The sequence below is a fragment of the Castor canadensis genome, chromosome 10 (assembly GCF_047511655.1).
Source record: "Castor canadensis chromosome 10, mCasCan1.hap1v2, whole genome shotgun sequence".
Taxonomy (NCBI): domain Eukaryota; kingdom Metazoa; phylum Chordata; class Mammalia; order Rodentia; family Castoridae; genus Castor; species Castor canadensis.
In genome coordinates, this window is record NC_133395.1 from 129,006,764 (window position 1) to 129,025,050 (window position 18,287).

General features: G+C 38.7%; 1 protein-coding gene across 5 annotated transcripts in view; it reads right to left on the reverse strand.

Moving 5' to 3' along the window:
• The window catches only part of Eif4e3 (eukaryotic translation initiation factor 4E family member 3), a 234,961-nt gene that overhangs the window by 190,158 nt on the left and 26,516 nt on the right, over nucleotides 1–18,287 (reverse strand). For 4 of the 5 annotated variants that reach the window (XM_074044243.1, XM_074044241.1, XM_074044242.1 and 1 more), the window contains exon 6: nucleotides 15,536–15,691. In XM_074044243.1, coding sequence (XP_073900344.1) covers nucleotides 15,536–15,691 — 156 coding nt within the window. Of the gene's footprint in view, nucleotides 1–9,168; nucleotides 11,158–15,535; nucleotides 15,692–18,287 lie in introns of those variants that run through there. The other variant, XM_074044244.1, reaches the window with a different exon arrangement.

The window sequence follows — 18,287 nt, forward strand, 5'->3', positions numbered from 1 at the left end:
TGGGTCATGGGACAGATGCTCATTTACGATGCTCTGGTCTTGTTAACGTGCACTTAGTGGAGTTCCCAAACTGCTGAAAACGCATAAGGTAGTGGTCCCAAGATATTATTTAATCCTAGACTTAGCGTCATATTTCTTGTTCAGCTGCTATATGTGCTTTATAAGGAGTTACAGGCTTTTAAAAATTACAGAGTAAGCAATCTTTGTACATTCCACAGGGTAAGAAGCCCCACAGTTAACATGCTGGTGCACAGGCGTTTTATGATTGGTGCCCTTCAGGTATATACATAAAGACAGTGAATTACCAAGCAAAAGTCAGGGGCTTGCTTGGCTTTTAAAAATGCTTGAAAAGTGCCAACAAATTATAAACAGCCTTTATGGTTACTGAACTCAGTGTCTAAACTATTATTAGAGAATTTTAAGAATAACAATGAGATTAGTGAAAACACTCAGGTTCAGAAATCAAAGGTATTTTGATTAAAAAAAACAAACCCTGCTTATGACAACATTCAAACAGTGGTTCATTCTGATGAGTTGAGTTTGTACTATGTGCCAGGTGTGGTGCACGAAGATGTTTAAGACATACTTCTTACCCCTCTTAGGGTCTAGTAATTCAGTTTGCCCAATCTCCTTAAATTGTAACCTCTGTGAGGCAGAGACTAGGTCTTGTCTTGTTTATTTTTATCTCCAGGGCCTCATACACCATAATTGTTCAATAAATACTTGTTGAATAAATGGGTCAATATTGCATATGACCTGCACCTCACCTATACTAATATCTATCAACTTTCCTTCAAGGCACCCACAATTAGAATAACATAAGAGGGGACATCTGGAAATGTCCCACAATTATACTGCAATGATATGTTTGTCTGCAACCCACTGGACAATATAAAACTTGGGCTTCAACAAGAATTTGCTCAGCCTGGAAAACAAGTCCATCCTCCGAACTTCTTTCTTACATTCCTGAGTAATGATGACAATAACGTCCTTGCAAATAATTAATTAGTAAGTTCATTCAGGTTTAAATTGGTTCATGCAAACTGACCTAGAAGCCAGGTACACAGAACTCAGTAAGGGGGACAATTTGTTTCTCCCAATGTGTCATGATGAGGCAGAAAGATCAGTAAACAGGCAGTAAGGAGACCAGTAGATTTGGCCAGAGAATTGTAACCAAAGATTTATGGGGCCTCAAAGGGTCAGATGAGCAAATTTCCCTCAATCAGTTTACTGATGGAGGAGTGGACACAGCCAACCTGTAGACGTGCTATGTGCAAAGTACTGACCTGGATACTTCCTACATTTTTTGCTTCTCCTTTCTAACGATGAGGAAACCATGACTCAAAGAAGGTGAGTAACTTGCTCGAGGCATGAGCTAAAAGAATTTCAACCCTATCATTAAGCTCCTGTAATACACCAGTTTGCTTTCTTTCTGATTGTTCATAAACAAGACAAAGTTGGGCATAGTTCAGAGAGGATCCCAGTCTTAGTTCAGAGAAGATCCCAGTCTTTCTGTAGCCTTAAATGGCAAAACCACCAAAACTTTTACCAGGACACCCAATACTCTGGTCAAGAAACCAGATTTGATCTCCTCCTTTCCAGTCTCTTATAGAAGCATGTGCAAACACAAACAGTTAAAGGTCACCAGTCAAGAAGTAGAAGAGAGATTTTTGCATGATCCATCTGTGCTGGGATAATCCAGAGTTGGCCGTGAATATGTTTAAGGGCCTACACACTACACCAGTAATTCTTTTTCACCTGCCATCCACACCAGTCAAATGTGTTATTCTTGTACATTCTTCAGAGAAGAGTGTTAGGCATGTGTGCCTGCAGATTGGGCACTCAATAAGTGAGAGAGAAAAGCAAACTTCAAATATAAATTTTTTAATTCCCAGTTAAAACCTTGAGAAAATAAGCAAGTAGATGCTGCGTTCTAGCTGGAACCTAATTTCGAGACAGATCTGCTCACGTGCAGGTTAGAAAATGTGTACTTTTCCCACATATGGCATGGGACAAAGGAACCATCAATGATTTTAACAGCCAGAAACTTGGGGATCTGATTGCAAATTTGCCACAAACTGCTGGTGTGATCTTAAACAAATTCTTTATAATTTCTGGGTCACTGCTTCATCTATAAAATAAAGATGCTGACCAGGCCAGTAACTCTCCCATCTTTTTCTTAAAGCGCTAGATTTTTTTCTCGAAAAACAAACCCTTGTAAGGAATCGCAACATTCTTGTCTATCAGAAAATTCAATTTCCATCAAGGCAGCCTAACGGAACAGGATGGTGCCACAGTATCTTAGCTGGATCTGGGTTCTGCAAATAACTAATTACATAACCTTGGCAAGTTAGTTCATCTCTTTGAGCCTCACCTTCCACATATAGAAATCTGGAGCAATAATAGCCTCTCCTAGGCTTTGGGGGAGAAGTAATCAATCTATATATAGAAGTATCATCTATATATAGTTAGATGACACGGAACTCAACCCATGTTACTATTATTATTGTTGCTTTTATCACTGTAGACATGCCACACACTACAGCAAAAGCATGTTGAACTCCACCCAGTGTCTGATTTAGGAGAGTCTCAAGTGCTCATAGTGACCATTTTTGTAGTAGTCACTTAAAGAATGTATAAGTAACTTTTGAGCCCAACGTTCATAAGTAGATGGGCTTCTATAAGTAAAACGATATAACTGACGCTTCTCACTTGTGTTAAGACCAGAGAGAAGGGCAGAGATGGATAGTGGTTATTTTGGTATGAAAGGAGGGGACAATGAAGCATGCTCCTGGGATAGCTGGCACTGCTGTTTTGGGGGAGGGGGATCAGTACTGGTGTTCAAACTCAGGGCCTCACACTTACTAGGCAGCCTCTCTTAGCACTTGGACCACTCCACCAGCCCACAATTCTGTTTCTTGATCTGCTGTCCATCTTAAACCAATTCACCAAGTTGCATATTTGTTTTACATGGTTTTTTGCAGTGTTATTTCATAATAAAAAGGACTTTAAAAATGATTTTTCACATAAACCAGTGTGCACATAAATGATGCTTACTGGCTTCCACCATGTTAAAATTTGGCCATTCAGTGCACATATGTGGGTATATTGTCTATTGTACTTTTTAACATAGTTTTTAAAAACATATCTTAAAATAAAGACTTGTTTTTGCAGTAACTGAAAGTATTTCTGTAGACCCAATCAATCTTCTAGGGAACACTCTTTAAGATGACGGACCTCAGTTAAGTTTTTATTTGATTCTGTAATGTTCAGTTTTTGTTTTTTTTTTTTAAACCACATTCATGGAGGGAGATAAGAAAAAGTAACAGAGGAGATGAATCTGATCAAAGTACATGAGATGTACTTTGTACATGTATGGAAATATCACAATGGACCCCTATGTACAGTTCACATAAGCTAATTAAAACATAAAAAAGATACATTCAGAAAAAAAGTGTCTTGTCCTTTGCCACTTGCCTTAACTTCATGAAACACCACTTACTTTTGCCTGAGCAAGGGAGGGAGTACTGCCAAGTGTTTCACCTTCATTTCCATCATTCTCTCCAGGAAGAGAGAATCACAGGGCCGAAGTGTTTCCTAAGACCTGAAACACCCTTCTAGTCTGTACTTTACAGAATACGCTATGTGAAGAAAAAAAACAAAAACAACCCAAATGATTTAAGTGTCCTGGGTTGAAGAGGAAATTGGGGAGTAGGAGTTACCCACACCGTTACTGCTGGGAGGAGCACACACGCAGCCATGCCATCTGTACAAACGGTGCAGAGTTCAGCACACTTATGATTAGGAAGGCTTGTGATTTACGCCAGTTAGTTAAATATGCTTATGATTTAAACTTATTTTCTCTGGCAAGAAATAGGCTAGTCAGCACCATATCCTAGCCAGACGATGGGACACAGAAATATATATATCAAATCAAATATATGATATATATTTGAACTTGCTGAGCCTTGTAAATGCTACTGTTTTCTTTTCCTCCTATAACAAAAGACCTGTCACCTGAAGGATTCCAGACATTTTAAAATACATTCATTAATAGAAAGCAGTTATAAAGTTTTTTTTTTTTTCAAACAACAATTATTGCACTGAAAGAATTACTGGGAAAGAAAAGGCATGTATGGTTTTGGCCTAGGTGAGAAGGCACAGCCTGTGGTAATAAACAACCAAGAACATGCTACCCAAAGTGCATCAGTACCACTAGGTGCTAACATACTCAGAGAATGCAGGGTGGCAGCAAGTAGACTCAAATATGAGAAAGAGGTATTAGGAAATGTCAGTCTTCAGTGTGTTGTGCCCTGCTCCTCACAGATTTCACTGAATTTGCTGTGTTAAAATTAATTGGGCCCTACACACATAGTCCTGAATTGCTTCTACAGTGAGAGACAGGAAAATCTGCAGATAAATGAATGAAATAAGGTTTGCTGGTATTTGTGTTTGCTTGAAAGGAAGAATAAAGTCACTGGCTGGCTAAATAGGTGACAAGTGAATCACATGAGCAAGTTGCAGCAATGAAGAGAAACAAGGTAACTGACTGATTCTAAAGTGAAACCATTCTGAGTCAAGGGTAAAGAAAGTGAATTTTAAAAAGATGTTTTCTGAGAGACCAAGTCTAGCCTAGAACAACTGTGCTCCATGGGGGAGAGTAAAATAAAATCGAGAGCACCCCCTCACTGTTCCACAGAGAAACGTCCTGCTGGGGGCCTCACGCATTAGAGTTGTTGAGTAGAAAGTTTCCAAAGTGCGCTGGAATAAATAGGGTTAGGATAATCACTACACACATACTTGGGATCTAATTAAGATTACGCAGTACAGTTGATTCAATTGCATGAGACTCTATATCTATACAACAAGAACCCAAATACAGAGTGAGAAATTAGTGGCAACAGACTAGAAAAGATCTCAAAGTAAAGTCCTTCAAATTAATAACATTTAAGTGTCCTCCATAAAAGTCTAACTTGAAAAAGAAAGCAGCACAAATTCATAGCAATAGCGTCCCAAGTTAGAAAATGATAAAAACTTCTGCATGAATATACATTTGCATTCAACACATAAGTAAGTTTTCAAGTAAGAAGAGTCTTACCTTATTGCTGTGAGAGGGTGGAATAAAAATTACTGACTTATAGAAGCAACTTTCACATGTATCTGAACATCAAACACAACACACAATATAAAATAAAAAATAACTAGAACAGAAAAGTTTTCAGTCTGACCTTAAAAATACTGAGCAAATCACTGGATGAAACCAGATCAAAAGAAAGGGCATTACACCAGCTTGTAGCCAGATGTGAAAGGGTCCCGGGCTGCACAGGGCACAGATGGTATAATAGGGGGCGGGTGGGGGGTAAAGCAGATCCAAAACACAAGGCAAATAAACCTGGTTCAACTTACACAGGTAAGGCTGTTCCAAAGACTGAGTAACTTTTAAGATGACTGATAAGATTTTAAACTTAAGACAAGTGTGGCTAGCTGTCTCAAACTGAAGTTTTAGTTTGAAATTCTTTTATATGTAATAATTCAAATGAAATTCAATGCTCAACAAGGATCCGTGCAAAGTTATGCTGACTTGTTATGAACACCAAGAAGATGACATTAACGCTTTTAAAAAACGCACACAATGGCAAAAGCCATGTGGCTTGATTAAAGGCTGAGAAATCTGTGAATTTTGTGTATGCTAACAAAATCAATAGCTCCATTTGGAAAACAGAAACTTGGTTTATTAAAATGTTCAAGATTCTTAAGTATGCCCCACTCAATATATGATGTGAAAAGCTGAAACTAAAATTTTCACCTTCTTATGCTTTTATTAAGATTGCTTCTTGTATGTAAAAAGACAATAGGTACCATTAATTTTCTATAAAAGCCTCAAAACATTTATACTTAATTCATGCTCATTTCTATATAATGCAAAGTTGCCAGTTTAATTAAATCTCTCCAAAATAAAAGTTTATGAAAATTCTCTGACTTCGATATTAGGAGCTGAAATTGGAAATTTTGCATTTCATTAAACGAGTTCTTTTTTTTTTTTTCAGGTGGCAAGAAAACATTTAACACAGATTCTTTTAGCCTCATGATTTCTGAAGGACACAAGAGCATAGAATATCCAAAGGCTTATTTACTGGATATTCCAACAAGGCACATTCGACACACACATATACAATGGAATTCTGTATTTCGGCAGTAATGATGAACAAAAAAAAATTATTGACTTCACAATGACTTTTGCTTATCATTCTTATGGTTAGGAAAAACTGATTTGATTTTTTGACACTTCTATGTATTAAAGAATCCCTTCAGTTTAGTAACAGCTATGCTAAGCTACATTTAGAAAGTGACAATTAATTTTAGTGGAAATTCATTCCCAGGCTACTTTGATAGTCATCTGAACAGTTTTGCGTTATTTTACATGCAATTTTATAGCTCTATAACATTCATTTAATCTTGTTCAATGATGCTGAACTCCAGATGCCATAAGACATTATAGGAAAGTAGTTACTGCACATATGGGGTAACTACTTTTCTGAACATTAATTTCTTTTCTCTTAACAGGCTGAAATGGTATTTATGAAAGAGAAAAGCAACTGCTCAGTATTAAAGTTTTTATATTATGGACTTCCAGACATGGGCTACTTAGGATTGCTGTGGTCCTAGCCATAAAGTGCTTAAGCCTTAGTAATAATATTTTTCTCCAGCTTTTCTAAGAAAAGTTGGGGTTACACTTTGGAATCAGGGTATCTGAAAGAGCTTAGGGGTAGGAGGGCTTTCCTTATCTGTTATATGCAGAGGTTGGATAAAATTGGAGGTTCTCAAAGTGAAGTCTGAGGTCCACTAGCATTAGAGTCAGATGTCGAGGCCTCTTCATCCTCCCAGACCTCCGGGGTGGAGGTGGGGAAATGAGTGTGATGAGTAAGAACTGCAGAGATTCCTGTGCATACTAAGGGGTGAGAAGCACTGGTAGATGATCTCAAAGGTCTCTTCCATTCTCAAATTCTAAATTTCTGAGTTTTCTTTCAAAACTCGAGCCATGTCAGCCCCATGAAAGATGGTGACTTTTGGTTTCAATGAGATAATTAAGAAGATTTCTTGAATTTTGATGTGTATATAAAAATAGTAGAAAATAAATGCAGAAGCATCCAATCAGAGGGTAAGGAATCTAGTTGTGATTTTTTTCTTCTTGAGAACAACAGACTAACTTCTACACAGGTTCCAAAGGACTTTTCTCTGTACTCAGTTCTTGGCTTTTTCCTCGCCACCCTCTGACTCTTCCTGGCTATTGAGACAACTGTGCAAGGCTTTTCACAGTCCTGAGCCACTAAGCTCTAATTTCAATTGATCTCAATATATTAAGAAATAAATAATATACAGGCAGTCCTCTACTTGAATGTGTAATGAGTGAAATCATACAGAAACATATAATATAGCAAAGTTGCAGGGTCAGTTTACATTTTTAAAGGGAAATTCTCTATCCAGAAATCTAAAAAAGAAAAACCCAAATCCCGATATTTTTGTCTTCAGCCACACTATTGACTAAGTATTTCCCATATGTTTTCTATATAACTTTATTCTTCCTTTTCATAACTGCTTTTAGGGCCAATGAGCCTAGGATTTGAGATTTTTTAAAGCATGCCTGGAGAGTTCTATCTTTGACACATTTTTATTAGGTGTATGAGAACTCAATGTCTATCACTAAGTATGATTTTTACACTTTCTAATCAAATTTTTGTAAATGCCTATGGATCAAAATATAGCAGGATCCTAAAATAATCCCACAAACGTAGCTGGGTCCCTGGTGCTGCTGGTCTAAACTGTTGGCTGAAAGGCAGCACACCATGTGGTCGTTGCAAATGTTGTCAGTTTTGTGTCAGTGGAAAAGTAGGGATCCTCCAGGATAGCAGAAGACCTCTCTGGTCCTAAGATGGCTCTTCCCAGACTCCAAACACAAAGCCAATTGGTCACTGAGAGTGAGAGGGAGAAAACAAGCAGCCGATTATAAAAAGGATGTCTGATTATAGGACCACATCGGTGGCCAGTGTGGGACAGATGTTTAGTGCTGAGGAAGGTGGCTTATTGAGGAGGTTAGGTTGACAGACAAAATGGCCTTCCATATATGGAAGCCTGTGCCAAGATACAGCTCTCAGACTTCAATGTCCAGCTCTGTCCCTTGCTCGATTTATGTCCTTCAGTGAGGGACACGTTCAGTCCAGGTTCAGCTGGAAGATTATATATTGTGTCTACTGGACTCAAATGTATCTAAAGTTCCTTTCAACTGCCGTCTTATGACTGCATACGGTATAGACATGAGGTAAAGTCAAGCAGAGGCTGAAAAGGGTAGAAAGAACTTCACATTCCAGTTCACTGAGTTGTGTTTTCCTTTTCCTATTGTCCCTTCATTAAGTGTACCACGAATTTAATAGCAATGTTACTTAAATGTGCGTATTTGCTGTAAACTGTAATGTCATTTCAGAAATACAGGAAAGGTGGGGCAAAGGAATACTGAGTAGGCCAGCACCTCAGAAAGTGCTTACAGAAAGTCAATGGAAATACTGCATGGATAAGTCTTTAAAGGGCATCACTCAGTATTATTTAATAGGCACAACTTTCCCAGTGGAAGCAAGTGCCTATGATATGACAATCTAGGAAGTAGTGGGGGAGGGGAGGAGAGAGAACACAAATACTGGTGTCAATCAGCTGTCCAGGCTCTGCCTCACAGACTTAGGGGAAATTACGAGAGAAAAGAGTGAGCCCCTGAGGTTCCGTGTGGCTCACACTTAGCCAAGACGGTGACCTGCTCTAACACAAAAGTCACATGCCCCCAAATATTTCCTTCTATCTCAACAGCACATCAGCGCCTTCAATCTACAGAGGTAATAAGAGGTTTTTAAACCGATTAAATCAGCTTAGTTCATACAAAGTCTATTATGACTAAATATTCAATTAAAACAATTCCCAAAGCAAAATCTGACAAAATCCACTCTTAAAGTAATTTAGATGATAGGTTCTTAACATCAGGCAAATTAAATCCTTCTCATGGTTGGCATTTTCCAAAAGGTCAGAAATAGTTGCAGAAGTTCATTGGGACAAAAATCTAGGTGTGCTTGTCACGTTCCATTCTCATAAACAACAGAAACCCGAAAGCATAACATGAGCCTAACGTTCCTATTACTTTATTTTATTTTTACTTCAAAGGCTACATACATGCAAAAGTTGAACATGTCATCACAAATGCTTTAAATAAAGTTCAAAAATAAAAATTCCTTAAAATTCGTTTACTTATGGAAATATATATGACAATTATCATGAGGTCAATTATATCCTTTTTTCTAATCTTCAGAAAAATACTTATATCATAAAAAGTAATTTCAATTAATGTCCAAAATAATTTTTTAAATCCTTGAGGAATAATTTTAAAACAAGTTAAGTGTTTAGAGAAATACACATCGTTTAGAGAAACAGGCTTTTGCTAGAGGGATCCAATATCCTTATATGAGAAATTGCTGAAGAAACTCAAGTTTAGACAAAAGCATTTTAAAAATGATCATTGATTACTATGGCTGATGTAGTTAGTAATACAAGAGGAGGGCACAACTTTTATAACAGACACTACTGAAAGTCATTTAAAATATTTGAATGGGGAACTTTATTTACGAACAGATGTGAGAGGCTTAAGAGCAGACCCACCTCTCTGTGCTGGTGAACATCGCAAAAGGGATCCAAAATCCTGGGTGCCAGGAAGTTCTGGATGCACTGCCCTTTTAGAGAGATGGGTAAGCGCACACTAGTTCCCATGACTCCAACAACAAATCAACGGGAAGGGCTTATTCAAACGGACTTGCCCTTTCTCAGGAAAAAAGCACCCAGAGACTGGGCAAAAAACCAAAAAAGCCAAGAGAGGGAACTCAGTGCATTCAGAGTGAGGCTCAATACTTCCGAGATTTCCTTCTACTGAAACCAGTACGTCTTTGGTAGTATAGTACCGACAGTTCCTGTAATGGACATGTACAGGATGCACTTAAAGTTCAGCTTTGTGAGTGTTCTGCAGCCTGGAAATGAGACTCAACTTCCTGCTCCTACATGAAACTGGAGGAGAAGGCTACCCAGGTTGGAGGGCCATTGATTATCAGAAATGACACATCACATGGGTATGAAAGGGGACCACTTAACAAAGTGTGTTAGAATTGATTTGGAATGTCCTCAGTGGGTAAACACACTCACACTTTGGAAGAAGCTCAATTGGAACAATTAAAAAAGATCACCTCCTGTTTAAATCAGAAATATCATGTTTCCTACTGGGAGAAACTGCCTGCCACTACCCCATGCCTTCCATTGAAAAGGCCAAACTAACAGTCTGGTTAGAAATATTTGCACAGAGAGTCCCCAGATCTAGAGTTTAATTTCTATCCCGATACTGAACTGAGACTAAAATTTTCAGGTTCAGCAAACCAACTGTTATATTCCCTTTTTGTTAAAAAAAAAAAAGTCTTAAAAAGGAAAAATAAAAAGATGTATGCTAGCAGTGCAAAATTAGGTTAAGTATGGTTTTCCTTTTCTCTGGGACAGAAAAACAAAACAAAACAAAAAAACCAGTGCCCAGCTCTCAGTATGAAGAAATGTGTCACAACAAATACTCAGAAGACAGGTTTCACCACGCTAGTGTTCCTCTTCACACAGTGTGGTTTCAAAGCAGTATTGTCATGATTCTGCATATTCTCATTAACTAGGTACAGCAGAGCTACTCAAAGAGAAACTGAGTTCTTGTGCCTCAATAAAAAGGGAGTGTAGGAAACAATAATTAGCCTGTATAAGGAATTTTAAAGGGCAAAAAAGAAAAAAAAAAAGAGTTGGAGTGAAAAGAACAAAGAATTTCGAAAGCTACAAAAAATTAAAAAAAAAATAAGCGAATGATATGATGATGGTAGAAACCCCCCCACCCCCCCACACCTGCCACTTTGATCCTAAGCGCCCAGCCCGCAGGGACAGAACCCACTCTAAATTGAGCAGCATCGGGCTTCCGCATGTCTTCTCTTCACTCTCCCTGCTGTTAAGACCGGTTCCAAAACCAATCAGCAAAGGACAAAGAATTCTTTACAGAGTGCAATTACTGTTTTCCACGTCCACCTTCAAAAGCATGATGCTCTTCATGGGCTAAAGGACAGAAAAAAACAAAAAAGAAAAAAAGGAAAGAAAACTTTAAGCAAAGGATGGGCCAACCCTCCTCTAGGCATCTCATTCAGCTTCCCCAAATGTTGGCAATGGCAAGAACTCAAATACCATTTTTTTCTTTCTTTCTTTTTTTTTTTTTTTTGCCAATAACTGTTAGCTAAGGTGTGCATTTCCTGAGAAATGTAATAATGAAAATCAAAACAAGGAATAAACAAGCAATGAGCATGCTGCCTGTTTCTTCCTGCTGTGCCTGGGGGGAGATGACTCATCCCCACAAGCTGATGAAGACTCTGCTGTCTTCTGGGCAAATGCTTCAGGCAAAATGTGCTTCCACACAATGCATGGAAAGGGGGACCTATCTTATCCACCACAGAGCCATCCACAAGCCTGGCTTCCATAATAAAATAACAAAAAACAAAGAACCACACCAGGGTGACAGGAATTATATTATTACTTCCCCCCTCACCTCTCCACACCTTCCATGGGAAATGAAGTTTCACAAAATTTATGGGTCTCTTATTTTTCCAACCATGTCCCCCACCACTACCACTGGATTTTCAACTATTGTTTGGCTTGCAGAATAATTCATTGCAATTAGGAGCTTTAGAATAAAAACATTATGCTACCAAAAATATTTCCAAAGACTTAAGCATTTTGTAAGTGAAATACAGGAAATGGGAGACCTACGAAATACCATCCATGGCAAAAGGCCAAGTATGAAATCCTGGATTTGGTAGACCATCATTATGAAGCAAGGTCTAGTAACAGCTTCAGGTATCCACATAAGAGATCAGTCAGGATCCCCTGTGCTTGGTCCCCACCCTGCCTCCAGCAGTCAGTGGTGTCCCAGGAAGGCACAGATGGGTGGGCCCATTTAGAAAACCTTTGCAGCTCCTCCCAATTCTCTGTTTTTAATATGGACTAAATGCTTCAAACTCTATTGCTTGGGTAGGGGAACTGTGGGGCAGAACTATTTGTTCTTCAAGATCTTTTTGGACGGTCACTCCAATGTACTCTTCATTTGGATAACACATTGGGGAAAATGCGCCTTATACCCCAAGGGTTACCTCGGGCAGGCCAGATTCCTAAGAGTGGCCTGAAATATGACCTAATTTAACTGAACGTTTCTCACAGCTATAAGTTTATAAATATTTCACTTTTTGCTTGTTTTGTTTTGGCAGTAGTGAGGTTTGAACTCCAGGCTTTGCACTTGCTAGGCAGGTACTCTATCACTGGAGCCACATCCCTGCCTTCCTCTCCAGCCCTTGGTTTTTTCTTTTTAAGAAAGATGTTTTAGGGCAGACACCAAAGAGAACATGGTTTTGTGTGTAATGAAATATACTATGCTTCAGGATCAAGACTAGGAGCCAGAGAACAATAGTGATACTGGTTTACAAATGATAAGTCCAGAAACAAAGACTTTGATTATTTCCAGGTATGAGGGGCAGCCTGTGGGGCACAGCTGAAATACTGCAGTGTCAGTAGGTTAAGGGGACAGTGCAACAAAGATTCAGAACCAGCCGCTGTCAGACTTAGGACAACTGTGATAAGAGGGGAATACAGAACTACTAGTGAAGCCAGGAGTCAGAAAACTGTTCTGGAAGTAGCACTTTTTTATAGCTGAGGCTGGCCTCAAACACAATCCTCCTACTCAGCCTCCTGAGTGCCAGGTTTACAGGCAGGTACTTCTTCCAGTATTAAAGCAGCTATAAAAAACATGGGCACCCATAGGCATTTCTAGGTGCCAATAAAACTACTCATGGGAAATGAAACTTGATATCCACATAATTTTCATATGTCACAAAATAGAGTAATTTTTTCTAACCATTTAAAAATGTAAAAACAGTTCTCTGCTGCACCCATACAAAAACAGGTGAGGTGGGAAGGGGAAAGAAGGGTCCTAGTTTGCCAACCCCTACCTCTGAACAATCCTCACATCAGAAAAGACAAGAACCTAACAGAACAGGGTGTTGCAGGAGAGGTCTCTGTACATTGTGAATTTCTCACTCAGATAATCAATCTACATCAAAATCACATTTAACTTATCGATGACCTGTACCTCATCCATCCACTGGAAGCCAGGACAGAACATGCTGGGGGTTCTTCTGTGGGAAACTGGTGCTCGCCTAGGTTCTACGAGCTATGAATACTTACACAAGGAGTCTACTAACAAGACAGGGAAGACGTAGGAACTGGGCCACTTCTAGCTTAGCTCGCTCTGGGACTCTTCATCATACAGTGAATTGGATTTCTGCACAGACCTCATTTTTCCAAATCACTTCTGCACACGTGGTATGTAACCCCACTAAGTAAAGGACTGCCTGCTTTATAAAAAATAAAGAGAATGGCTTGCATTTTTTGTCCAGTTCCAATTTTTATTTGAATGATCTTTTGAGTTCTTACATGTTTAGTGCAGCCATTAAAATTTGAGTTTCTGCTGTGAGGCCTGCAGCCAGTTCTGCATAACTCACAAACTTGACAATCGTGGCTACCTTTAGGGTGTCTGTTCAGCTTAATTTAGCTGGCCAAGGTACAACTATCTTTCCCCTTGTTTGGTGTTTTTCTCCCTCCTCCCTCTCCCCTGGCTATCGCAGGTAAGAGGTGAATCATCTCATCTTTACCTGGTTATGGCCACAGCTCTGGAAACTAACCTAACAACTCTGTAGCCTAATTACCTAAGAAAACACTTAAATTGTGTGGAGCTGCTGCTAACCAAAAGCTCTACCTGGCAGTTTGTTCATAGAATTTTGAAGTAGAAGGAACCTTGGAGATCATCAAAGACCAACCTCCTTGACATTCACTTGAGAAAGTCAAAGGACGAAAAGTTGTTACTTGCTCAAGGTGACGCTGTTGAAGTGGGACAAAGACCCAGAGTGCCTGACGTAATGATTTCCAAATGGCTTTTCTCTGCCCTTGAGTCAAATTTGGGGCTGGCTCAAACTTGGTAAGGAACGTCTTAGCCCTGTTCATACATGGTAATGAATCACACACTTCCTTCTGTAGTTTCTGCCAGTTATTCTTGTGGAACAAAAACCAGGAGAAACTCTTGGAGACTTTTCAGTTAATATCTGGAGTCAAATAAAATGAATGTATCCCTAAAGAATAAAAATGGTTCGACAAATTTACAATTTCCACATGGCACAGCCAATAAGCAATGTTTGCAGTGCCATCTTTGTGTCTTTTTTAAATTTAAACTTACATCAAGAGTTCAGAGGATCTGTACCTCCTAAGCATACGTAGTGCCAGACCACTCTCCCTTGCCCAAAGCCTGGCTTGTTAGCTGATGACTGCGTCCTCTCAGGGAGGCCAAAGTTTTCAGATCTGCTATCATTCTAGGACAATCACAAAATAAATTTTGATTTTTTAAAAATCCTTTGGGGCAAGGAGTTGGGAAAAGTGAGACAATACGAAGTGTATTTCAACAATTCTAAGATGTTCCTAACGCCACCATCCTCATGATATTTGAAGACTCAGAAATCAATAATGTATCATAGTTTCTTTCAGAACCTTTTATTTTTCTCTCTTAGCAATACTAAAATAATGAGGTATCTTATTATCAAGAGCATCTTAGATCCAATGAAATGCAGTAGTTTAGAAAAGTGACTTAGTGACTCTAGGAACTGTTATGGACATAGGAAATGTATAACTTATGTATAGGGCTGACAGTCTTTCTCTCTAATCATTGTTAAAAGTGTAGCCCACAGTTTGATCGACCAAACATTGATTTAACGGTGCCAAGATGTTTTCATTATGAAAAGATGACTTTTTCAAAAGAGCACACAAAAGCAATGAACATGAATCATGACGGAAACAATGAGTCCACACACCTATTCATACTGTTCACATTTCACCACTGTGCGTGAATTCTCTTTCGATTCTCTGTCACAGTCACCCATAATGAGGAAGCATTAGCATTTCAGTAGAACATTCAATCATGCCTGTGCTCAGAATGAGTTCCCTCCACAAATACAGATGTTAGACATTGTAAATTCCTGTTTATGAAGGGATGATTGAATATCTACCTGCCAGCTTGTAGACTGACATTTTTGTTATTGTTGTTTTCAATAGAATGTAATTTTTTCTGAGCAAGACAAATTTTAGCTCAGGTTTAAATTTCTGAAAGAACAAATACAATGCATATTTCCTTTTCTGATCCACGCAGTTAGGCAAAATTAAAATCTCATTTTAATTTCTGAGACTAAACTTGACTTTTTTAAAAAAACCTTACATGTGTTTGAATTGTTTTCTGAATTATAGAGTTTCCAGTGATTGTGCCTTTACCTCATTTATAACACAATTTCTATCTTTAAAAGCATGATAGAAGAAGCTAGAGAGTAAGAACTGGAAATGAAGCACTTACGTTTATAAAACACTGCTTTAAAAGGTATGTGGGGCAGAAGTTTATAGATCTTTTCCAACACGGTCGCTTCACCAACTAAAGAGGCATTTACATTCCAAACTTGAATGACATCTTCTCGGTCCCGAACACTGACACTAACTCCTATTACTTCATCATCTGAGGAGAAGATGGGGGGAAGGGGAGGAGAAAGAAATGAGTGGTAATTTCAAGTCCATCTAATTATTTTTAAACAATTAATCTGTACGTTATGGAGAAGATGGGAAAGACAGTGGTGAGAGCGCGTGTAATGAATGATTGTTTCTATGGGGAATATGGAGAAAAGCAAGTTGGTGTACCAAAGCTGTAGGAGTCACATCGTGTTTATGCAGGGACACAGACAAAATGTTCCAGCCAAATGCACTTTCCAGATAAGTAATCTTACCCTTTTTAACATGTTACCAAAGCTCTCTATTTCTTACCGTTTTGATGGAGACTTTTTCTAAAATGGGTTGCGTAATTCTCTGCCCTCTGAAAGCCGAGTGAACTCAGATGAACCATTCCTCGATGCTTTGCTGCCTTCTTTAAGAGCAGCAAGAATTTTTCTGACTCCCTGCCAAGCTTTTGGAGGCTTTGGGGACACATAGCGGTATTTGCCCCCAACACTCACCAGACCCAGACTGTGTGGTCCTATTTGCTCATCTGCTCTTTGTGGTTTTCTTGTCTGCTGTTTTCCTATTAATTCTTCCTGCCCTCTGTTCCCTTCTAGCAATCACCCTTCTGGTTGTATTAAACTGTAGGCTTAGAAAAACCAACAGCCAACTGTTAGCACATGTACAGAATAAAAACAAGTATCTTCTGAGCGAGGCTCTGCTATTACAGTCCTCCCATCAATGGACATTAAAGCATCTATCTACCCTGACCAATGTGGGCTTTTGCTTTTTAAACAAAATTGCAGACTTGGGGGCTGCCTTGTAGACATTTAAGAATGGTAGCTGGATGGTAAATAAGCCTGGTGTACTCTTACATGTTCCCTTGCAGACACTTTGCTTATGATAATTGGCAAGCAGATGACAAGAGTACAGACTTCCAACTCCAGGTTTACATGCTCATGACACATTAACAAAATAGGGTCAGCCCTCTGTACTTGCATGCTCAGAATCAATATGTAATACACAAAAGAGAAGCATTACCAAAATTAGGAACTTTTGCTTTAGCTGCTATGCTTTGCCTACTTTGCCAGTCTCTGAAAATCTAAATATACATGGCCATTGGTTTTTCCAACTGTCTTCTGGAGGTTTAAACATTTTGGTATTTGAGTATAATTTAAACAATGCCACACTCCACTTATTCAAATCATCTTCAGTAAAATAATTCCTTTTTCTTCTCCATTCCCCCCTTCTTTGCCTCCCTTCTTCCCTCCCTTTCTTCTTTCCTTCTCAAATGAATTTGATCCTTTCTAGATGTGTATGACTCAACAACAAATGACTCCATTTATGTAAGTGTTCAAAAACATTTAGTGGTGTTAGAAGTTGGTTTAGCGGTCCCTTTGAAGGAAAATGAAGGGAGATTTGGGGGGTCAGTAAGGTCCTGTGCCTTGATTTATATGCTAGTTATAGGGAAATGCTTACTTTTTAAATAGTTATTAAGTTCTACACAGACAATATGTGGACTTTTAGATACATACATCACATTCAAACAAAAAGTTCCCAAAACAAAACAGAAACAAACAAACCCAAAAACTGCATCTGATCATGGCCAAGCTCAGAAAATCTTTCCATCAAGAAAAGATGCCTTATAAAACAGGTCTTGTCTGGGAGGGTTGGAATCACTGAAAGGGGGAAAGGATACAAGGAAAGGGTGAAGGAGGGTGAATATGGTAGAAATATTACGTACTCATGCATATGTAAATAGAAAAATGAGACCTGCTGAAACTATCCCAGGAATGGGAGGCTGGGTAGGGGGGGATAAAGGAGAATGATGGAGAGTGTGACTTCAACTATGATATATTGTAAAAACTTTTGTAAATGTCACATTGTACACCCAATACAACAACAATTAAAAAAATTTAAAAATGAAAAGCTGCCTTAGGTATAGGTCACTTAATTTTTAATTTATACTTTAAAAATATACTTGTGAAAACTCAATGATCAATTCTATGTAAAAAAAAATAAAACCACGTAAAGAGGGAGGCTTTGCAGTTTCCCACTCTCAGGAACGGCCTTGGTCATTGTCTCAGCCTTTTGGAAAACATGACTGGTCAACCAACCAGTGAGGTAACTGAAGGATGCTATTTCAGCTTGGCTTGGCTTCTGGTGACTAGGCACAGCTAAGAGTGTAGTCCTTTCAAAAAACAGTGTGGTAAGAAGGCCACAACTATTGTGCAAAGGCAGGGCCATTAGATAACAAGTAATATCCATAAGTAGACTCAACCAGCAAAACTTGGATTATTTTAAGGTACTGGCAGCATAAGTCAGCTGGGCCAGGAGGAGTCACTGTTTCAAAGTGATAGGTGCAAGGCCTGGAAAGATTAGTTGACTTGCTTCAAGTGGCAGAGCTAGTTAATGCAAAAGCCCATGGTTAAATGTTAAAGGCACTCTCATTTCTAAGTCAGCCACAGAACAATTGGTCTTCTTTACTCAACACTGTGTATTTATTAATAATTACACTATTTTCTCTGGTTCTGGAAACAGAAATTATTCATACAGAAAACTCCTCTCCCAGGATTTACATCTTTATAGCTATACATAGGATGCATTTGTGGCTGTATATTATA